We start from the raw sequence: 24737 nt of genomic DNA, 5'->3' as shown, positions 1-24737 counted from the left end.
GATTATACCTTTGAGAAATTGCAAACATTATTTTAGTCATCCCAAACTTCTCACTAAAGCAAATGCCCACATTTTTAGGCATCATTATTCTTCTAGTAATAGATGGCTTTGAATTATAGAACACTGTATCTAAGGAACTGAGGTTGAAGAACACCCAAGGACAAGGGAGAGGCACATGATGGGTGAGATCAGGTTGCAAAACATTTTTTAAAAAAAGGAATTATATAGGAGAAGAGGTTCTAAAAGATGGCATCAAAGAAATGTATGACTAAAAAGAAGATGGTCTAGGCCTGTGACAAGAGTGAGGGACCGATAAAATTCTCTGGTTGTCTTCACAAAGCCAAGAGAATTGAAGATATGCAACCTTTTGGGTCAACTCCCTATGTGAGGCTGGCATGGTTGTATAGTAATCTGCATCACTGGAAGAATTATCCATATCAATTAGATTACAAATCCACTGATATGTCAGAATAATAACAGGCCACTTTGGAAATATTATATTCAAAGGCAGAACCAAGAATAATAAATAAAAATTACAAAGAGACAAACGTATAGTTCATGTTAAGGAAAAGCTTCCTAACAATTGGATGTATCCAAAAGTCGAATAAAGTGGTGGTGGATTCCTCCTCCCTGGAGGCCTTGGAGCAAAAGATAAATGACCACTTGTTGAATGTGTATGTGTCAGAAATAGATGGCCACTGAGATTCCTTCTGACTCTAAGATTCTGTGATTCTGTGAAACCATGGTAGGGGAAAAGACTAGCAGTCGAGTTGTACCATTGATTTCAATAATAACACAGATGATTCTTCTAGCCTCTGCTCATGTGCTACAAAAGTGAATGAGAACAAGGTATAGACTTGCTAAAATGTATTTAATCTCCGAAAGGCTGAAGATGGTCTGGGCTTTTATTCTGTAATATTTCTAGGACTGTGTCCATTCACTGTAAACAAAGAAGAAAGAGATCTTGGCAAATCAGAAGTGATACCCATGATGTTCAGAGTGAATTTAAGTATTATTCATGGCATAGAGCCTTGTCCACTGTCTGGCTGTTTCTATGGCTTGGGCTTCATTGGTCTTCCACTGCTCCGCTACATCATTTGCTAATGGATCATCTGGATTGGGGGCACTTAACAAAGCCTGGATTGAAAGCAGAACTGTGAGGATCTGTAGTGCTGGAGACCATTTATCTTTCAAAATATCTAAACATATTCTTCCCAACTTATCCACATTAGGGTGATAAATTTTGGTTATGAAACGTACTTTAGGAGCTGTCATTGGGTATTCTTCAGGAAGGAAAAGTTCAAGTTTAAAAGTGCCTCCTTCAAAGGGGGAATCCTGTGGGCCTGCAATGACCACGTGAAAATAACGTGCGTTGATTTCATCGGGTTCTGCTTTGATCCCAGGGACTGATTCTGCCAGCAAATCTTGGATTTCCTTGACAATCCTGTGGGACAGCCTGGACATGTTGACTTATCCAGAATTTAGCCTCCTGTGACAATTCATGTTTTAAAGGTCTTTCCAGCTCTGGCACTCTATGTTTTATGTCCTAATGGTCCTCCCAGCCCTGACATTCCATGTTCTATATTCTAAATTCCCTCCTAGCTTCGACATTATATGCTCATCTAAACACAGAATCTTGGAGTTGGATTGCAGAGACCATCTAAATAAGATTCCTTTCTAGAAATCGGTGACAGGTGACTATTCAACCTTTGAAAACCTTCAGTGATGAGAAATCCACTACCTGTCACAGTCACATATTCCATTTTTGGACAACTCTTTTCACTAGTCCAAAAATCTTTCTTTCTACAATTTTCCACCACTTAGTCAAAGTTCTCTTCTCTTGGGCCAAGTAGAACAATTCTAGTCCCTCTTCCATATTATTTCCCTCCAAATAGTTGCTATCATCCTTTTTCTGCCTTGCTGCAAACAAATTTTCCTTTTACTCCATAAAAATAAATAGTTGCTTCAATCTATCCTTCATTGGCATAATCTCCAGTCTTTTAGCAATCTTAAATATTCTTTTCTGAGTGCACTATATAGTTGGGCTCCTTCTTAAAATGAGGGGCCCAGAACTGAATCTAATATACTCTGGATGTATGATCTTATCAGGGCAGAGTAGAATAGATGTAATCACCCCACCCTGCTATGACTCTCTTGAAGAAGGTTAGGATCACTCTGGCTTTTTGGATTGTAGGATTAAATAGCTAACATTTTAAATTTCCTAAATGTCCCAGGTCCTATTTAACCATGCTTCTCTTGCCCTGTACTTGTGAAACTGAGTTTTAACTCATGTTTAAAACTTTATATTTATCTCTCAAATCTTAATTAGATTAAGCCATCTTCTAGCTTATATTTGAGATCCTATCATCTTACATGCTATCTTCATGTCATCTATAATTTTGATAAGCACTGTAATGTAATGAATAGAATATTGGATTTGAAGTCAGGAAGACCTAGATTGGAATCCTGCCTCTGACACTTCCTAGCTTTGGGCCATGGGTAAATCACTTAACCTTTCTGTGCCTCAGTTTCCCCAATTACAAAAGGAAGATAATTGTACCTGCAAGTCTACCTTACAGAATTGTTGTGAAGTTCAAATGAGATAATATACAAAAAATGAAATTATAAGATACAAGACTTCAGGGAACATAAAGTCTCCCACTAAGTTGACCTATTCATAGTGTTTATTGATAGTATACAAATTCCTGACAGACTTTTATACAAAAATGATACTTGATATGAGTCCTCTTCATCTCACAGTCATGCTCAGGTACTTGCTTTAGCCTAGTTAGGAGAAGGGAAACTGTATGAAGTCTAATTCCCAGACAACTAACTAGTTCTAAGTCATGGGATGATGGGCCTATGGACCTCCTCATTTTGTTGATAAGAAAAATCGATAAAACCTCTAGATGAAAGCCCAACAGAGGTCAAGTGACTTGCCCAAGTGCGGCAGCAAGTGGGTTGGGATTTGTTTGTTTGGAGTTGTTTTCCAGGCTCAGGCTAGATTGTGAGCACTTGAGGGTTCAGTCACCGTAGAGGACTGAGGGTTCACAGCTGTGCTGAGTCACATGGGTTTCGTGCCTGATGACTGAGCCAGTCAGAAGCCAAATTTTCATTGTATATACTTGGAGGTTAGTAGTTTACTTTGGGAGCTTGCTTATGAGAAGGATCTTGTGATTACCTGGTCGAGAATATGAGTGGCTGTATGTTCAGACACTCCACCCTATCGACTGCTCAGATGTAAAGGCTCTCTCAATCCAGGGATGTATGTAAAGTGTACAGCAATATTGCTCTGATTCAGGCAGTAGAGCCTTGTCTGTTTCTTTTGATAAAGATTGAAAAGGTTGTTTGTTGAATAGATGGAAGGCTTTGTAACTTCGAGAATGTAAAAGATAAAAAGGTGCATCTGGAAGCATTGGTTTGAACTGATTAAAGTGATTATTGACCCCTCAAAAGTTGCCTTTCCTTTTATAAATGCAGATCTAAGAACCTGTGATAGCAGGTCCCCATGTGTATGTAGGGGGGCTTACTGATACACCAAGGTCAAGCAGGTATAAATAGCAGAGCTAGAATTCAAACCCGGAATTTCTGATGACGAACCTTGGGCTCTTCCATTGTGTCGCTTGACTTCCGTAATGTTAGGTAGTTGTGGTGGCTGATACTTAGGTGAACAAAGGGAGCTGCATGAATAAAGTGAGGGGGAACAAACCTCCAAGAGTGGTAAAAATGAGTTTAGATCTAAGGACTGAACTCATGGATCAATGTCTCCATCTGTACATGCCTCCAGGTGAGGGGATGCATCGAATTAGTCTGTATCAATAAATGTCATTTATTATGTACACCTTAATTGAAGTCATTGATGAGTACGATGAATGGCATGAGGCCAAGAGCTTCTAATAATAGCTGGCATTGATATGGAACTTTAAGGTTTTCAAAATGTTTTACAAATATTTTTTAACTCGTTCCTCACACAACTCTGGAAGAAAGATATTAGTATAATCATTATTCGCATTTTAGAGATAGGGAAACCAAAGAAGACAGAGGTTTAAATGATTTGCCCAAGGACCTATAGGTAGGAAATATCTGAGGCTGGATTTAGAGCTCAAGTCTTCCTGACTCCAACTCTTACACGACATACACTTCACCAGAGACCTATGATCGAAGTCCTAAGGCCCCTTCTATTTCTAATATTAAATGCTCTAATGCAGCAGTTCTTAACTTGTTTTGGTCTCAGGAACCCTTTACAGTTTTGGAGGCACTGAAGAGCTTTTGTTTATGTGGGTCATAGCTATCGGTATTTGTTGAATTAGAAATTAAAACATAACATTTTAAAAATTCATTAAATTCATTAAAATAGCAATGATAAATTCATTGCATATTAACATAAATAACATTTTCTGAAATAAAAACTCCTGTTTTCCAAACAAACCAAAGAATAGCGAGAAGAGTGGCATTGTTTTATATATTTTTGCAAATCACTTTAATGTCTGACTTGATAGAAGATAGATGACTTCTCATATTTGCTTCAAATTGTTGTGATGTACTGTTTTGAGTGAACTATAAGAAGAAAGCCCAGCATCACACTGATATGCAGTTGGGAAAAGGAGGAGTATTTTACAGGCAAAAACCATCTTAGTATTATTATTCTGAAAATTGCTTTGACTTTGATGACTCCCTTGAAAGGATCTTGGGGATCCCCAGGGATCTGCAGACTATATTTTGAGGTCTGCTGTCCTAAGGTAATTCTCTAAAACTATAAACTGCAGAACAGTCATCAGTCTACAATGGTAGAAGAAGTTTCATAACCTGGAGTTCTCTATAAAAATAAATCAATTCTGCTTACAGCATTCAAATCTTTGAGATCTATTTACAATTTGACACATTAAGACAGAAAGTAAAATGATCCATTAAATCATGGTTTTTGCTATGGATTCAGATTGGGAGCACTCTGGATGATCATGTCCTATCTACATAGCTCCTTTCAACTCTGACATTCTAGGTTCTAAGTTCTAGATTCCCTCTCTTTTCTCATATGCTATGGTCTAAGGAAGGTACTAGCTCTGGAATTCCAGAGCTGTTTTAAGGTACCTTCTACCTCTGACACTATCTGTCTAAGAATCTCTGTATCTGAAAGGAAACTACCAGATTTATGCACTAGAATGTTTCCTGGTCAAATAGCATGCTATGTTAATTATTAATTATTATTATTTTTATTTTAGTTTAGTGGTTTTTCAGTTCTGTCCAACTCTTTAGGACTCCATTTGGTGTTTTCTTGACAAAGACACCGGAGTGGTTTGTCATTTCCTTCTCCAGCTCATTTTACCAATGATGAAACTGAGGCAAACAGAGTTAAGTGACTTGCCCAAGGTCACAAAGTCACTAATATCTGAAACCAGATTTGAACTCAGGAAGAGAAGTCTTCCTGCCCCCAGGCCCAGCACTATATCCACTTAGCCACCTAACTGTCCCACTATTATTATTACCAAGCAGGGAAAGATTAGAATATAAACTTAACAATGGATCACATGTCTATTGTCCTGCAGTTCTTTTAAAGGACCCAGACTGTCTCCATCTTTCTAACATAGCCACCTTGCTCCCAGGACTGTCTTTGGGGTAACAGTTGATCCTGTCTGGGGCTATCCCAGCCAAAGAAATGGAGTCCGTTCCCAAGGGCAAAAAACAACATTGTAAAGTTTTCAAAACTCTGCTGCTTGGGTTACACAAACTCTGCAAAGTCAAACACATTCTTTTCATATTTTCATGACCCTGGTCCTTGGGAAAGGGATTGGATTGGCAGCTGGGCTTTTACATTTGTGATCTGATAAATGCTGAATGATAACAGGAGAAGCTAATGGAGGAATGCTTTTGTGAGGGATAGTATGCAAATATTTTCATCCTGGTATTGGAGATGAACAAATTGTAAAGAGTAAGTGACTTGATCAAGGTAACAGAACTACTAAATGGTGGAACTACAATGCAAACCCAGCTAAGCTTTTTCAATTCAGAAGACCCTTAGGCAATTTCTCTATCTCGCTTTGGCCTCATTTTTCTCGTCTGTTACATGAGTGGGTGGATTAGATCAAGGGCATCAAATGGAATCCAGGCCGTTAAATTGTGCATAAGGATCCATACCAGTGATATACTAACATAGAAAATTGCATGTTAAAATCATCTACGATCTATTGTATTTTTATTAATTCATTAAATGTTTTCCAATTGCATTTTAAGGGCAGCACTTGGGAATGTTATGGGCCAGGAACCCTCAATTTCTCCATCAGTAAAGTGAGGATAATAATACCGGAGATCAATAACATCTGAGTTCAAGTCTTGCCTCTAACATACTTGCTATGTGACCACAGACAAATCACTCAACCTTTGTGATGCAGTGGACAATGCTGGTTCCTTATACCCATGAGGTAGCTAGGTGGTAGGCTTCGTAGAGTCAAGAAGATCTAAGTTCAAACCCAGCGTTTGGTACTTACTACCTGTGTAAAAGCTGAACAAGTCACATAACCTCTGCCTGTCTCAGTTTCCCTATCTATAACATAATAGCACCTACCTCCCAGGGTTGTTGTGAGGATCAAATGAGATATCTGCAAAGCACTTAACACAGTGCCTGGCATACAGTTGGCACTTAATAAATGCTGGGTCCCTTCCCACTTAACCTTTGTCTACCTGAGTATTTCTATTTGTAAAATGGGGATAAAAATTAGTAACTACCTTCCAGGGTTATTGCAAGGATCAAATGAGATAACATTTGTAGAGTGTTTTGTAAATCTTGAAGCACTTTATAAATGCTAGCTACCATTTTTTAAAGCTTTTTAACATTAACTTCTTAAAATTTTTAGTTCCAAATACTCTCCCTCCTTCCCGCCCCTCCCCTGCCCATTGAGAAGGCAAGCAATATATCAATTACCCATGTGAAGTCTTGTAAAACATATTTCCATTTTTAGCTATTATTATTAAATCACAATTCTGAACTTCCCCATCCCCCAGAAATAAATACACTACTTATTTCATGGAATTGTTGTGAAGAAAGTGCTTAGCACATAATAAACACTTTACAATCACTTGTGGAATTGAACTGAAGTGTTTTGTAAACCAGAAAATGCTGTGGAAATGTGAGCTATGTTATTATTATGAATCTTCACAGTCATATCAATACCAGAGAGGGGTTGTTTACTTCCTCACTCCATTTGCCTGTGCCAAGATGCAGCCCCAACTGGCTCCCCTAGGAGCTCCTGTAAAGCCACTGGAGTTTCCTTAATGATCTCCTTGACTAAACAAATCAGTAACTGGTTGGACTGCCTGAGAGAAAACACTTTCAAGTGGCATTCATTCCTCTCAAGTTTTCAATGCTCCAGTGGCTCCTATAAGACACATTGGTCAGATCCAGGTTCTTGGCAGTCCCTGCCATGTCCTGATTCTCTTATGGGAAGGGCTTGTGAATTCAACATACAAAGCTCCACAACACGCAGAGTAGTCCCCATCTGGACTCGTTCTCCTCAACTCCATCATTAGCCTTTTGTTTAAATAAGAAAGAATGAAGGCAACTTTTGAAGACCTCCAAAAACACAAAAAACAAAACAAACCACCAAAGCTCCAGACAGTGAGCTAATCCCATCTACAGGATTTGCAGTGTCTAAACTCTAGTAAAACACTCCCCCTACTGGGCACTTATTTTTATTATTTATGTTAAATACAATCCACTCTGGTTTCATGCACCATCTTCTACATGAAGCCTTTCCTGATTCCTTCACCTACTAGTGCCCTGCCTCCCAAACTATCTTATATTTAAATTGTGTATACATTTGTAATTATTCATTTCCTATTTACACTAGGTACATTTAGATATGTTCTTGTCTGCCCGCATTAAAATGTAATATATCTGCTGTGAATCAGAAAAGCAATTTGGGATTAAACAAATAAAGTAATTAAAATATTCATATCCTTTGACCCAGAAATTTTACCCCACTGATAAGAAGCTCCCATACACAGTCTGAGTGACATTATAGGAGCTCTATTTCTCTGTTCAAAGAGAGGGAATCTATTATATCAAAATCAAGAACGCTATGATCATCAGTGGTAACAATGTATACATCAGCCATTGCAAGCACTGAGTATACCGATATGTAACACTATCTACTTACTTCGAAAAGATCATTTTATTGGCCAGTACTCAGGCCTAGAGTATTCCCATACAGACTGATCTCCCTGCCTCATATGACTCCCCACTCCCTTCTATCTGCCACAAAGCTGCCCAAATGATCTTCCTCCAATATAGGCATGACCATGCCTATCTGATCGTGTCTCTCTCCTTGTCCCTCCCACTCAGTAAACTCCGGTGGCTCCCTATTACCTCCAGGATCAAGTTTAAAATACTCTGTTTGGCTTTTAAAGCCATTCAAGTCCTTCCTACCTTTCCAGTCTTCTTTCATTTTACTCTCCTCTCCATACTCTACCATCCAGTGACTACTGGACTTTTTATTCCTCTTATATACCATGCTCCTATTGAAATAAGTTCTTTAAACCCTTTTTATTATAGCTATCTCCCAATGGCTATTCTTGGAATGCTCTCCCTCCATGTCACCTTCATCTTCTGGAATTCTTGGCTTCCTTTGAGACTTGGTGCTAATCCTACCTTTTGCAAGAGATCTTTTCTGGGCTCCCCCTTTCACTCACTAGAGCCTTTCCTCTGAGATTACTTTCCCTGCCTATAGACAGACAGACAGACAGACAGACAGACAGACAGACAGACAGATAGATAGATAGATAGATAGATAGACAGATAGATATTTCTTGTGTGTAGATAGTTGTTTGAATGTTGTTTCCTTCATTAGAACATGAGCTCCTTGAATAAAGAGAATGTGTGTTTCCCTTTCTTTCTATTGACAGCACTTTGCACAACACTTGGCACATAGTAAGAGCTTAATAGATATTTGTTTATCAATCAAAATATTTATAGCAGCTCTATCATAATAGCAAAGAATTGCAAACAAAGTAGATGCTGATCTGTGGAGGGACAGCCAAACAAATTTTGTTACATAAATGTAATGATATATTACTGTACTGTAAGAAATGACACATAAATAAAGTGAAGTATACAAAGATTTACTCAATCTGATGTAGAGTGAAGTAAGCAGTCGAAAACAAAATATACAATGACAAGAACAGAATAAATGGAAAGAACAACCATGAAATAATAAAAAGTGAATTCACAAAATTATAAATAACAAGCTGGACTCCAAAGAAGAGATATGAAAAGACACACTCACTCCATTCCTTTGCAGAGGTGGGAAGTCCACAAGTATGGCACATTACACATATTTTCAGGCCTTTTTGATGTATGTATGTTTTTTTATTTTTTTCTCTTCTTTTTCTGTAAAAAATGTTATTTATTATAAAGGTAAGGAAGAGGGGTTACTGGGAGAAATTTTGGTAATTAAAAAAATCAGTAAAAATTATTTTTAAAAAAGAGTGTGAACATGTTAAGAGAAGGACTGTTTCATTCTTTGAACTTGTATCCCTGGGGGTCTAGCCCATTGCTGGAACATAGTAGGCATTTAATAAATACCAATTGATTGTCTGATCGTAAAGAAAGAAATAGGTAGAAGACTTATAGAATGTCAGAGCTGAAAGGGATTTTCAAGATCATGTGTTAAAGCCATTTGTTTTAAAGATGGGGAAGCTGAGGGCCCAAAGAGCTCAGGTGGATGTGAAAAAAGAGTACATTTTCAGATACGTGAAATAGCCAGTTCAAAGGCATAAAGATGGCAACTGGAATGTCACGTGTTAAGAGCAGCAAATAGGTCCATTTGACTGTGCTAGAGAGTATGCATAGCAGTGTGTGCATGTGTGTGTGTGTGTGTGTGTGTGTGTGTGTATGTGTGTGTGAGAATCAGGTTTAAGTGACTTGCCCAGAGTCACACAGCTATTAAGTGTCTGAAGCCACATTTGAACTCAGGTCCCCCTGACTCCTGGGCCAGTGCTCAATTCACTGCACCATCTAGCTGCAAATCTTACTTGATCATCTTTTGGGCCCTGATTGGTTCAGAAATGAATGTAAATAGCAATTGTTTCTATTTTGGCCAGAAACCCTAAGGGTCCTCCCCTCCTACATCTATTTTTTTTTAAAGAGGCCATTCTTTGCTTCATTTTTTTTTTAGAGGGGAGAAGGCAAGGCAATCAAGGTTAAGTGACTTGCCGAAGTGTCTGAGGTCTCATTTGTCAGGTTCTCCTAACTTCAGGGTCAGTGCTGTATTCATTGCACCACCTAGCTGCCCAGACTCATTGAATAGGCTTTGCCTCAGTCAAACTGACACCTGTTAAAGACCTTAGCTTGAAAAGGCCAAGATTCACCGCTGAATCCTGGGCCATTTCCAGTTGTACTGATCTCTATCTGGCCACTGGACCCAGATGACTCCAGAGGAGAAAGTGAGGCTGGTGACTTTGCACAACCTTCCCTCACTTAAATCCAATTTGATTGCATGTCATGGCATCATCTTCCTTATGTCCTGGTCCTCTTCAAGCAAGAAGGACAAACAGCTAGAGACAGCTTGTTGGAAGTGATTTATAAGAAAGGCGAAAAGGTAGAATGGAGCCAAAGTGAGAAAGAATGCCCAAAAGAGTACTTTATCTGCTATCCTAGAAGTAATTGGGAGGCATTGGAATTTATTGACTGATGGCCTGGAAAGATTTGTACTTTAGGAAAAATTATTTTAGTGGCAACGAAGTGAAGGTTAGATTGGAAGGTTAGATTGAGGGAGAGAAAACAGTTAGAAGACTACTGCAATAACCCATACTCAAGGTGATAGAGATGGGGAGGAGGAGAGAGGGGGGAAGGTGGCATTGAATTCCTTGTATTTGCCTCCTGGCTTTCTTCAAGATTCATCTCAAATCCCACCTACTGCAGAAGGCTTTTCCTAGTTCTCCTTTCCGCACTTCTAGTGTTCTTCTTCTGAGATTACCTCCCATTTACACAGTATATGAGGCAACTAGATGGTGAATAGCGTGTCCGACTTCAAATCCAACCACAGTCACTTACTAATTGTGTGACCTTGGGAAAGTTACTTAACCACTATTTGCCTCTGTGTGCCAGGTACATAGTTGGTGCTCTGTAAATGTTAATTATAATTATTATATTGCATTGTGATACATTATTATTATATACCCTATATGTTTGTATTATTTGCCTCTTGTCTCTCCCACTAGGCAGCTAGTCGTGCAGTGGATAGAGCAAGAGTCTTGGAGCTGACAGGAAGGTGTGAGTTTAAATCCAGCTTCAGATTCTTCCTAGCTATGTGACCCTGGGCAAGTCCCTTAATCCCTACTTGCCTCAGTCCCTCATCTGCCCAGTGGGGACACACTGGAGAAGGAAATGGCAAATCACTTCAGTATCTTTGTCCAGAAAAGTCCGTGGGGTTACATGGAGTCAGAGAGGAGTGAATGACTCTCCAATAGGTTAGGAGCTCCTTAAGGGCAGGAAGTGGTTTTCCCCTTCTTTGTGTGCCCAGCCTTTAGCACAGTGCCTAGCACACAATAAGCACTCAAGGTGGAGAAAAGGAAGCACATGTTAGGGATAATGTGGAGGCAGAAACAAGATTTAGTAACTGGTTGGATACGTGGGGTAGAGGTGAGTGAGAGGTCGAGATCACAATGACTGGGTGCCCTGGACGGAAAGGGTTAAGCCTAGAAGAGGATGCGGGGAGAGAAGATGACTAGTGAGACAGAGCCAGGCACATTGCCATGGTGACTATCTCCATGGAGACCATCCCTATGACGACATCCCCATGGAGACCGGACTGGTCCATCCTAAGACGGTGGCCGAGGAGGATCGCATCGGAAGGGCCCAGAGGAAGGCGATCATGGGCCTGTCTGGGCAGGGCCCCTTTAAGACACCTCGGGCGGTTCCTCGCCCCCTCCTCCCCCTCTCCTCATCCTCCTCCTGGTCCGCAATCCCCCTCCCTGTAGCCGCAGTCCTTGGGAGAGTGCGCCCGGACGCTCCTGCTGCCAGGGTCTCTCTCTCTCCTTGCTCCTCGCAGCGGTAGGTAGTGGTCCCGGTCCGGCCCCCCGAGGGCGGGCACCTGCAGAGCCGCAGGCGATGCCGCCGTCGCCCCCGTCGCCGCCCTGGTCCTGCTTTCCGGGCCCCGGACCCCCGCCTCGGGGCGATCGCTTTCGAGGCCGCCCCTCCGCCCGCCTGCAGCTTTGGCCGGACCGCGCGGCCGCCGCCCAGCCTTGAACGTCTCCCCGCCCTGGGCCGTTAGCCCCATGGCGGCGGCTGCGCCCGATCTCCCCCACCTCCCACCTCCCGCTCCCCCCACCCCGAGCAGCCGCCATCTTGACCTTGAACTTGACCGAGTGGCTGGGATTTGGCTGGACGTCCGCTCCAGCCCGCTTCAGACATGATGGCCGCCGAAGGAATGCCCCCCGGCCGCGAGGAGATCCCGGGGCAGGGGCTCGCTGCTGCGAAGCCTACCGAGTGGGCCCGGCTGTGTTTGTAGAAGCGTCCCGGGGCTTTGGGAAAGGCGCAGGAGAAGAGGACCCCCTGGTGAGACCCCCACCCCCACCCCCGGCAGCCCCAGCGCACCCACCTCTCCAGGATCCAGCTGCAAGGCCCCTCCTTTGCCCCCCAAATCAGTCCCTAGGGTCACCGGGCCCGTGCGCCATGGATGGACTTGAGGTGCAGCCTGGCAGCCCCTGTGCTTTCTTCATTCAGTTCTCTGCCAAGCCGTGAGCAAGGAACCCACCGCGGGACCTCCTGCCGGCCTTTGTCCTGGCCTCTGACGCACCTGGCTACCCTGCCCTGAACTCTGTTTTCTCTGCCTGTCTGTTTTCTCCTGCCCTGATGACTGCACCGTCTGCTTCTTCACCCTTCTCTCTTCATGTTCTTTATCTACGGACTGCCCAGAAGCCTCATCTTCAAGACCATGGACCCATGGACCTCCTCAGTGACCACAGACATCCTCTGTGCCCCGATGGAGTGAACCCACCAAAGGGTTGTAGTTAGCTTTCTACTTTCCCTTCTCCACCTCTGAAGGACTGCGAGGGGACTCTTCTCAATCAAAGAACATCCTTCCTCATTCTTGAGGGTTTCCTTATCTGTGTTATTATGACTATCTTCACCCCCCACCCCCAATTTAATACAATTTGGCAAGTATTTATTAAGTGCATACTATGTGCTTGGCGCTGGGTACACAAAAACAAAAATGAAACATCCCCTTCCCTCGAGGAACTGGGGGTTATATTGTTTTCCCACTCTCTCGTCTACAGGGAGAGAACTTGTAAGCAAGGTTTATTAATCTGGAGATGGAAGGGACCTTAAGGGCCATTTAGTCCAACCGGGGAAGGCTGGGGCCCAAAACAGATGAGTGGATTGCCCAGTCAAGCAGATAGTAAATGATTGAAACCGATGGAATTTGAATACAAATCCTCTTGACTGCAAATCCACTGTACCACACTGGAGGAAGTGGGAGGGGGATGGGGGGATGGGGGTGGTGTCTGTGTCTGTCTCTCTCTGTCTTCTCTGTCCTTCCTTGATAAATGCCCTCCCCTGGAAATCCCAATACCCATCCTTCCTCCCCACCCTCTGCCAATCCTGTTCCTGTGAAATGTGTATATTTATTCCATATTTATATAGAGTGAACTCCTTATTTGGAGAGTGGGGAGCAGTTACTGAGCTCCTCAGGACTTGCTGCTAATGATACTTCATTGTGGGAGATGTCTTTATTACTATCCTCAGATGAAATTTCCTTGAGGAAAGGAAGAGAATTGAACCTGAACATCTGGGTTGGGTCAGAAGCAGAAGGAGACAGGGTGTAGAGGCAAATTTACTTATGTCAGTACAAATTTCCTAGTAATTAGAACAGTTTCAAAATGGAATAGATTGTCTGAGAAGTTTATAGGTCTCCCCTCCTTTCAGGACTTCCAGCAAAGACTGAATTAACGTTATTGGGTATAGTGCAGATGGAATACTTGTTCAGGGCATGGATTGGACTGGATATCCTTGAGTTCTCTTTGAACTGTAAGATTATGTGATTCTGTACTTTGTAATTATGTATAAAGTGCATCGTACAGAGCCCAGGGAGATATTCTTTACCTGTTTCATATTCAACTATGTGGAGACTTTGGGGCCTGCTTCTGGCCTTATGTGACTCATCAATGAGAACTCTGTACTATAGATGGCTTACCATCCACGTAATATGTATCTCCCACGATGACTTTTTTATTTTCTTATATCCCTAGCACTTGGCAGAGTGCCTGGCACATAGTGAGTACTTAATAAATTCTTGTTGATTTTTTAAAGACTCCTAACTGTCTCCTGAGCCAAAAGAGCTCAGTAGACTCAGATAGACAAAAAGGGCTTTCTTCCTCTCCAGCTGTGAACCATGTAATAGACTGGTTCCAGCCGGGTCCCCAGTGTTGGGTGGGAGAAGGGACGATTTCCCTATCTCCCACCTGGCCTCCATGCAGCCATCAGAATGTGGCTGCCCCTGTCTTTTGTGTTTGTTCTTATCTAGTTTTAGGCAAACAATTATCTTGTAGTGCATGCGTCTAGTTCTAGCAGTGTGCATTTTATGCCTTGTGAATTTTAGGACTGAAGATTCTTAGCTTCTGCGTTGGACAGCATGGCCACCAACAAGATGAACAGTGCAAGGCCAAGAAAACATCAATTTGTATTCTTGAAAAATTGCTTTATGTTCTGATATTTAAATATTAGCCTCCCAACTTATTGTAACTGTAGTTTTAAGTAAAGTTACTGAATCGTATTAAACCTGTTAATTCTGATAAGGTGTGCTGATTCTTTCATGTTTAGCATTTATTTCTGTGTAGGAATAAATGACTTGTTCTATACCTGGAGTGGGGATGGGGTAATAATAGTAAACAATAAATGATCATTAATTAAGCACTTAATAAACATAAACTGAGTAATAATAAAAAAACAACAACCATGAAGCACTCAATTATAAATGTATATAAATAAACCACCATTTATTAAGCACTTGCTTATACTAGGCACTGTGCTAGTCTTAGGGAATATAATAAGGAAAGGCAAAACTGTTCCTGCTCTCAAGAAGCTCACCATATAATGGGGAAGGACATGCAAAGGACTGTACAAACAAAATACAGGTAGGGCAAATTGCAGGTAATCTCAGAGGAAAGGCTAGTAGCATTGAGGGGAATCAGGAAAGACCTTGCAGAAGATAAGACTTTAACTGAGATTTTAGGGAAGCCAGGAGGCAAAAATAAGGGAGAGCGTACCAGGGATGGACATCATCTAGTGAAAAATGTCAGTGTAGGAAGATGGAGTACTTTTAATGAGAAACAGGATAGTGTCACTAGATTATTGGCTTTATGGAGGGGAATAAGGTTTAAGAAGACTAGAAAGGCAGTTGTGAAGGGCTTTGAATGCCAAAGGATTTTACATTTGATCCTGAGGGTGGCAGAAAGTCACTGGAGTTTATTGGGGGGTGGAGGGGAGGTGGGGGTGACATGACTAGATCTGTGCTTTAGGAAGATCAACTTGACAGCTACTGAATGAAGAATGGATGGGAGTAGGGAGGGAGGGAGAGAGAGAGACAGACCAGCAAGCTATTGCAGTACAGGTAAGATGATAAGGGCCTGGATCAGGGTGGTGGTATTATCAGAGAAGGGGATCTATCCTAGAGATGTTATGAATGTAAAAATGACATGACTTGGCAATTGTTTGATGGGATATAGGGAGTGAAAATGAGTGAGGAGTCAAGGATGACCCCTAGATTGCAACCCTGGGTGACAGGGAGGACGGTGGCACCCTAGGCAGTAATAGGAAAGTGATGAGAGGAGAATTTGGAGCAAAAGATAATGAGGTAGCTTTCAGACATTGAATTTAACATGTCTACAGCATGTCCAAGTCAAGATGTCTAATAGACATTTGGAAATTTGAAACTAGAGGTCAGGAGAGAGGTTAGAGTTAGAAAAGTAGATAGGAGAATCATCTCCAAAGAAAGATCATTGAATCTGTGGGAGCTGATGAGATCACCAAGTGAAATAGTGTAGAGGGAGAAGAGAGCCCAGGAAAGAGCTCTGGTGGACACCTACAGTTAGTGGTTGAGATCCAGATGAAGATTCAACAAAGGAGACTGAAGTAGAATCAGGAGAGACCAGAGAATGATCAAAGTATCAAAGGCTATAGAGAGGTTAAGGAAAATGAGGATTGAGAAAAGGCCATGAAATCATTGGTAACAGCTGGAAGTCAGACTATAATAGGTTAGGAAGAGAATAAGGGGAGAAGAAAAGGAAGTATCTGCCACAGGTGGCCTTCTCAAGTTTAGCTACAAAAGGGAGGAAAGATATAGAATAACAGATGGCAGGGAAGGATAGATCAAGTGAGGATTTTTTGAGAATGAAAGAGACATGGGTGTGTTTCTAGGCAGTAGGAAAGCAACCAACAGATGGAGTAATTGAATAGGGATGACAGAGTGGGCAGTCTACTGGAGAAGATGAGATGGAAAGGAATCATTCCTGCATATAGGATTTGCCTTGCAAGGAGAAGGGCCACTTCTCCTTGCTGAATATAAAGAAAGAGTGGCAAAAGACATAATGTGAGATGAGAGAAGAGGGACTTCTTTGTGAATGACTTCAATTTTTTTCACTGAAATATGAGGCAAAGTTCTTAGTTGAGAGGAAATGGGGAAGAGAGTTATAGGAGACTTAAGGGGAATAAAAAAGTTTGGAAAAGCCACTGTGGTGAGTGGGATAGTGAACTGATCAGAGAAGAGTAAAAGAAATATCTTGCTGCAGCGAGGGCCTACTTGAGATCATGTAGTATAAATTTGTAGTGGAACCAGTCAGCAAAGTTTTGTGATTTTCTCCAACTTCATTCATCAATATGTGAGTAGGAGCAAATACAACAGATGGTGGAAGTAATTTAAGGCTGATTTTTGGCAAAGAAAGATCTTTTATAAGACAAGGAGGCAAGTGAGTAGAGAAGAGGACCACGCTGAAGAGTGAATTCAGATATATTTTAACTGTCTATAGGAGTAGGGTCTTGTGGTAGAGTTGTCCCAGGAGGCAAAGCAACTCCTAAGGAATTGTAGATGGCCAGAGAGGAGGAGAGGATGACTGCTCAAGAAACTAAGAGTGTTCACCTTCTTCCTAGGAAGACACAGATAAGGCATCTGCTGTGGAGACGTGACGAGTTCAGTTTTGGACATAATGAGTTTGAGATGCCTATGGGACATCTAATTTGAAATGTCCAAAAGATAGCTGGTGATGTTAGACTGAAGCTCAAGAGAGATACTTAGGCTTGACAGATACATCTATCCAGCAGTTATCTTCATAGAAATGCTAATTGAACTAATGAGGTCACCAGGTGAGAGAATATAGAAAGGAGAAGGGAGTTCAGTACAGAACTTTGTGGTATATCCACAATTAGTGCTTCTATGAGTGAATTAATGAATAAAAAGGGTTTAAAAAACTTATTTCCAGAAGTATACATTCTAATAAGGGGAGGCAACATATTTGGTATATATGTGGTAGTCAGGAAAGAGTTGTGGGACCTGGGAAATCACAGAGATGGTAAATGCAGTCACAGGGAAGTCTATTGTCATAACCTTTACAGAATCACTGGTAGAATTGACTTGATTCCTGAGGTGGGAGAAATAGAAAATGTAGGGTAGGGAGTATAGGGAATGGCTAGTAAAAATAGATGACTGGGGTAGACAACTAGATGGGATATGAAGTACAATCTCATCAGGATGGTTAGATATAGTAGGATATGTGAGTTTGTATGCATTCACTCATCATTGGTCTGGTATGGTATTGATATGAATTCATACCAATACCATACCAGACCAATAAACTACTAAAGAATTATAGAGCTAGAAAAAATAATAACAAAATTCATCTGGAAGAACAAAAGGTCAAGAATGTGAAGGAATCAGTGAAAAACAGGTGAAAGAAGGTGATCTAGAAGTATATTACAAAGCTTGTCATCATCAAAACAGTCTAGTGCTGGCTAAGAAGTAAAGTGGTGGATCAGTGGAATAGATTAGGTACACAGTACACAGTCGTAAGTGACCATAGTATCTAATATTTGATAAACTCAAAGATCCAAGCTTTAGAGGCAAGAACTTATCATTTGACAAAAATTGCTGGGAAAACTGGAAGTTAGTTTGGCAGAAAGTAGGCATAAATCAATATCTCATACTGTATGCCAAGATAAGATAGGATAGTAGCATAAGTAAATTAGGGGAGCATGGGAAAATGTACCTGCCAGGGCTGTGGATAAGGGAAGAATTTATGACCAAATAAGAGATAGAGGGAACCACGAAAAGTAAAATTTAGATTACATGAAATTTAAAAAGTTTTATACAAATAAAACTAGTGTAACCAAAATCAAAAAGAAAGCAGAAACTGGGGAAATTTTTAAAAATTTATTTATTTTTAGTTTTCAACATTCATTACCAGAAGATTTTGAATTTCAAATTTTCTCTTCCTCCCTCCCCTCCCTATAATGGCCTGCAATCTGATATAGGTTATATATATATATATATACATTAATATAAAACATATTTTCACATTAATCACATTGTGAAGAAGTAGAACCAATGGGAGGAACCATAAGAAACAAGAAACAAGCAAACAAAAAAAAGAGAGCAAATAATATGCTTCAATCCACATTTCATGAGTCTTTTGGTTGCCTTAGTTCCTTGCACTGCTAAGAGCTAAGTCTATCAAGTTAGTCATTGCACAATGTTGCTGTTACTGTGTACAATATTCTCCTGGTTCTGCTCATTTCACTCAGCATCAGTTCATGTAAACCTTGCCAGGTTTTTCTGAAATCCACCTGCTCATCATTTCTTATGGATCAATGGTATTCCATTACATTCATATACCCAACTTGTTCAGCCATTCCCCAATTGATGGACACCCTCTCAATTTCCAATTCTTTACCACCACAAAAAGAGCTGCTATAAATATTTTTGCACATGTGGGTCCTTTTCCCATTTTTATGATCTCTTTGGGATACAGATCTGGAAGTGATATTACTGGGTCAAAGGGTATGCAGAGTTTTATAGCCCTTTGGGCATTGTTTCAAATTGCTCTCTAGAAAGGTTGGATCAGTTCACAACTCCACCAACAATGAATTAGTTTTCCAATTTTCCCACATCTTCTCCAACATTTATCATTTTCCTCTTTTGTCATCTTAGCCAATCTGATAAGTGTAATGTGGTACCTCACAGCTTTGATTTGCATGTGATGTGTATGATGTGTATTCTTATAAATTTGACTCAGTTCTCTATATAAAAAATAATTTTTACATTGAGTTTCTTTGATAACAATCTCACTTCTCAAATATATAGGGAACTGAGCCAAATTTATAAAAATAAGCACTATTCCCCTATTGATAAATGGTCAAAGGTTATGAACATGAAGTTTTCAGAAGAAGAAATCAAAGCTATCAATCTATTATGTGAAAAAATGCTCATATTACTATTGATTACAGAAATGCAAATTAAAACAACTCAGAGATAACACCTCACACCTATCAGACTAGCTAGCATGACAGAAAAGGAAAATGACAAAAGCTGGAGGGGATCTGGGAAAAAAAGTAGGGACACTAAGGCACTGTTGGTAGAGTTGGAAACTAGCCCAACCATTTTAGAGAACAATTTGGAACTGTGCCCAAATGGTTATAGAAATGTTCATACCCTTTGACCCAACAATACCACTACTAAGTCTGTATGCCAAAGAGTTTTTAAAAAGGAGGGCAAAAGGCCTATTTGTACAAAAACAATTATAGTAGCTCTTTTGGTGGTGTAAAATAATTGGAAACTGAGGTGATACCTGTGATTTGGGAAATGGCTGAACAAGCTGTGATATATTATTGTGTCGAAATATTATTGTGCAATAAATGGTGAGCAGAATAGTTTCAGAAAAACTTGGGAGGACTTATGAGACTTTATGCAAAATGAAGTGAGCATCACCAGGAGAACATTGTACATGCTATAAGAACCATCAACTGTGGAAGACTTAGCTACTCTGATGAAAACAATGATCTAAGACAATTCCAAAGGACCCATGATGAAAAATGCTATCTACCTCCAGAGAGAGAACTGATAAATTCTGAGTGTGGATTAATGCATACTTTTTCACTTCATTTTTTTTTTTTGTTTTGCATGTGTTTGTTCTTTTGCATCACAGCTAATATGAAAATTTTTTGCATGACTTCACATGTATGATCGATATTGTTTATCTTTTCAAGGGGTGGAGGAGGGTTGGGAAGAAAAGGATATAAAACTCAAAAGTTTTAAAAATTAATGATAAAATTTTAATGTAATTGGGAAATATATAATCAGATAAACAAAAGCTATTTTAAAATAAAAACAAAGAGTCAATGAAGGTGCTGAAAGGTCCTGTAGAGTTGGGAAAGGACATTAGGGCCTCTCTTGGGAGTTTTTGGTGTTGTCGTTAAGTTGCTTTTTTCGTGTCAGATACTTTGAGACCTCAGAGTTCCCTTGGCAAAGAGGCTGGAGTAGTTTGCCATTTCCTTCTCCAGATCATTTTACAGATGAGGAACTTGTTAAGTGACTTGCCCAGAGTCACACAGCTGGTAAGTGTCTGCATCTGGATTTGAACTAAGGAAGATGAGTCTTTCTGACTCCAGGCCTAGCACACTATCCACTGTGCCACCTTGGAGCTTCCTCTTTGGAGTTTATCATACATCAACAACTGAATAGACATTCAGAGGCAAGGCTGGGCAGGAGAAAGACAAATATTCACCGGAAGGCACCTCTTTCACATTTCTCTCTGGATCCTTAGTCTTTGGACACACTTTGAATAACAAGGCTAAGGATAAATGTTTAGTGCTCTAATGGCCACTGATGAAACAGCAAGCAGTAGAAAGGTCACTGAAGTTGGAATCAGGAGATAATAAACTTGAGTACTGACTCCTGGAGTTATGTGATTTGGAACAAGACACTTCCTCTTTCTGAGTCTCAGTTTCTTAATATATAATATGGAGATAATCACACCCATGCTACCCATATGAAAGGGCTATTATGAGAAAAGCTCATTGTAAACTATATTGTGCTTCAGAAATGCCAGCAATTACATGTAGTAAATTTGTTCTGACCCTCTCTCCCAGAGCCAGGCAAGGCTACACCCTCCTCATGGTGCCAGGGTATCCTGAAGGGTTCAAGGGTAGCTTTTCCTCTACTGAATCCTCTCCATTTGCTAGGGATCAGGGATGGGCTCTGATGGTTCCATTCAATCGATTAACATCAGGTAGTTTTTACACAGGAATTTTTACTTCAAAGATATATCAAGAACAAACATACATGCATTTCCCTCAACACCTCTGGTGCATACTGTCCCTAATATCATCGATGTCTTCTGGGAAAGTAGGTTTAGAATTTAGCTCAGTTTCTGTACAACATTGGTCCATGTCCAGTTCATGTCCAGATATGACAGGACATTCAAATGAATCTTATTCTGGGTTGAAACTGAGAAGGTCATTCCCAAAGATCAATTTTTGAGTCCTCAGGGTATCCCACTCTGGATCTTGATTCCTAAATTCTTGTGGCTCATTCTCCCAAGGTTGAGTGAGAGTCACCAAGGTTCCCCCACAACAAATGGGACCAAGAGACTAGCTGAAGTTGGCAGACCTGTTTGAATGCCTCCACGGCCAATCAAAGAACTTCATCGATAGTGTGTAGTTTGCCAACCTGAGTCAATTACAGTATACCTACACATCCTCCATAGTCTGTCTCCAAGGCTTCTCCTTTACATGCCATCACTATTCTTCCAGGAGCAGGCTTCCCAGGTTCTCCACATAGAGACATACCATCTCCGGTGCACTGCTCGTAATCTAGATCTCTTATTATATGTTATTATTAAAAGCAAGCTAGCACATTCCATGTTGAGGACCTTAACTGAAACAAGACTAAAATGGTTACTCATGGCATATGAACATCCCTAATTCAGTTCAAGAAACAAGTCTGATCCTGGCCAACTTTTAAGCTCTCTCCCACATCCAGCGGAGGGCAGCAATGTACAACACACGATCAACAGCGTTCCTCTACCAGGCATATAGGATCTGGGGTTGTGACTAATCCATGACACTCTAGCCAGAAGGCAGACTTCCTCCTGAAGGTCTTCCTCTGTTTCCTTTAAAATGGTCTGGATACCCGTGCAGCACCAGGACTAACCTACATGGTTGTTTTCCAGGTATAGCCTCAAGGATGTCTTTTTATTTTATCAGTTATAGAATAACACAATCATTTCCATAACATAGTAGAATAAAAAGATTACATATGAAACTGTAAATCTACTGTGCACAAATTACTATTCCTCTCAAATATACAACAAAATTATCATGTCAATTTATTTTTTTCTTCCCTCTGCCCCTCCCAGAGATGGCTACCATTAGATACAAATACATATATATGTCATAAAATTATTCTATACATACTTCTATTTTCAGTTCTTTCTCTGGATGCAGATAAGGTCTTTCTTCATATATCCTTTAGAGTTAATCTGGGTATTTATAATATTCAAAATAACATATTCACTCAAAGTCATTCTCAATGATGTCTTTAATAACACATTTTATACATAAGTCCTAACTGATAATATGCTGCATCCACCTTACACTAACCATGTTTTTTACCTTTGCCTTTGGGTTACTAGCACCACTGAGTCTTCTGAGAGTAAGGTATCCCATGATTAAAGCCATATAGAATCATTAAGAAAATCTTAGTATTAAATTGATATTTTTTTTTAAAAAAGTAAGTTCAGCTGTCATATCTATCTGTCAATCTTCTTAGTCCTTGAAGATGCAATTCATCCAGACTTTGTAGTTTTGCTAAACTCTGCCTGATCATTTCATCATTTATTTTTTAGAGTCATCTAGTCTCACCTCTTTATTTCACAAGATGATGGAACTCAGCAAAGAGGGTGCAATTGACTTATCCAAAGTCCTGCAGAGAATAAGTAGTGGAAGTGAGGTTTGAACATAGGTCTTCTGACTCCAAACCCAGAACTCCTTCTACCACTACTCCGTTACTGCTATCCTTCTGTCCAACAACATCCTGAAAAGAAAAAACAGACATCCACTAAGACTTCAAGAGTTCCTTCTCACTGTGTTCAGTTATCATCATCCCACCCTATTCTGAGTAGTGATCCTATTCTCTCTTTGATCCTCCTCTTTTAAAAAGAAAAAAGTCTGTTCCCCTTCCCAGTGATCTGTTAAAGATGGGGTCTCTTTCAGGCTTTAGCAAAGTCAGAAGTCATTAGAAGCTAAAAACTGGCAGCTAGGTGGTAGAGTGCCAAACCTGGAGCCATGAGGACTCATCTTCCTTAGTCCAAATCTGGCCTCAGACACTTATTAGCTGTGTGACCCTGGCCAAGTCACTTAACCCTGTTTGCCTCAGTTTTCTCATCAGTAAAATGAATTGGAGAAGGAAATAGCACACCATTCCAATATTTCTGCCAAGGAAACCCCAAATGAGGTAATGAAGAGTCAGACATGACAGAAAAAACCAAATAAAGGACTGAATAAGGACAACGGGGGCAAAGACAGAGATTATGAGTTTTTTTATTTTATTAATTTATTCTGAACTTATGACATAAAACAAGTAACAGTAGAAAAAAGGATGATTGCACATTAAACTGCAAATCCATTATGTAAAACTTGATATTCCTTTTAAATATATAATAAAGCTGTTGTGTAACTTTCTTTTTTCCCTCTTTTTTCTTCCCTCCTGCCACTCCGCTGCCCCCCCAAGAGATAGCTACCATCAGACACAAACATATATGTATTTATATTTATGTATATATAACACATATACATTTTGTATATATACATATACATACATATACACACATGCATATACATATATAAATATATGTGCATATGTGTGTATACATGTATGTTTCTATTTATCAGTCCTTTCTCTGGATACAGATAGCAGGATTTGTACTAAATAATCAATGAGTAAAATGAGCATAACCAAGAGAATGTCGTATACAGTAACAACTATACTGTTTTAAAAAAATTTCAATTCAAATTCAGCCTCAAACACTTACCAGTTGCATGACCTCAGACAAGTCACTTGCCCCTGCTTGCCTCCAATAAAAACAAATACACAAAAAAACTTTGAATGTATGAGCTCTAAAGGTGAGGCCCTTTCAAGTGGTACTTAAACATTGCACCATAGTAGGGAATCTGAGTAGCTAAATTTCCTGTAAAAAGATGACCCCCTCTTCCACCTCAGGGTATAGAAGGCTTCAATACCTTGGCTCCCAGCCACTCATTTGCATAGAAGGAGGAAGATTTGGCTATGTACTGGATAGTCACCAGAAATTATGGTGTGGTCTCTCACCTCAGGAGCCCAGTTCTGAACGAATTGCCCTAAAGGAGAGTATGAACCTCTCCCAAATCCCTCCTAGGAAGTAGGATGTATGGGGTGTTCAGAGAGGATTAGCCTCTGGTCTGAGGGCTTGACCAGCCCTTCTCAGGGCTGCTCATCCACCTTTAGCGTCCATCACTCACCCACCTTTCACCTGTGACTCCAAGAAGCTATTGCATGTGCAGAAGCCACACCTCATAAAACCTTCTCCTCTGACAGGCTAAACCAGGTTGAAGGTAACTGAGAGGCCTCAGACTTGTCACTGAGTCAAGAGGATGTCTTTCCCAAGCATGTGAAGACTCCCCCTATCCCCTGGAGGAATGGACAAATGAAAGCAACGTATTT

General features: G+C 40.5%; 1 protein-coding gene across 1 annotated transcript; it reads right to left on the bottom strand.

Annotated features, from left to right (window-relative positions):
- Positions 1-836: 836 nt before the first annotated feature.
- On the bottom strand, positions 837-1566 carry LOC140528270 (ubiquitin-conjugating enzyme E2 N-like). Its single transcript, XM_072645972.1, has one exon. The coding sequence runs from the start codon at positions 1462-1464 to the stop codon at positions 1006-1008; it is 459 nt and encodes a 152-aa protein (XP_072502073.1). The 5' UTR covers positions 1465-1566; the 3' UTR covers positions 837-1005.
- Between the last annotated feature and the right edge of the window lie 23171 nt (positions 1567-24737).

Source organism: Notamacropus eugenii, chromosome 1 (assembly GCF_028372415.1).
Source record: "Notamacropus eugenii isolate mMacEug1 chromosome 1, mMacEug1.pri_v2, whole genome shotgun sequence".
In the NCBI taxonomy this organism is placed as follows: Eukaryota; Metazoa; Chordata; class Mammalia; order Diprotodontia; family Macropodidae; genus Notamacropus; species Notamacropus eugenii.
This window is presented reverse-complemented; position numbering and strand designations above follow the sequence as displayed.

Coding starts and splice junctions, on each gene's coding strand:
- LOC140528270 (XM_072645972.1), bottom strand. CDS start 1,464: ATGTCCAGGCTGTCCCACAGGATTGTCAAGGAAATCCAAGATTTGCTG.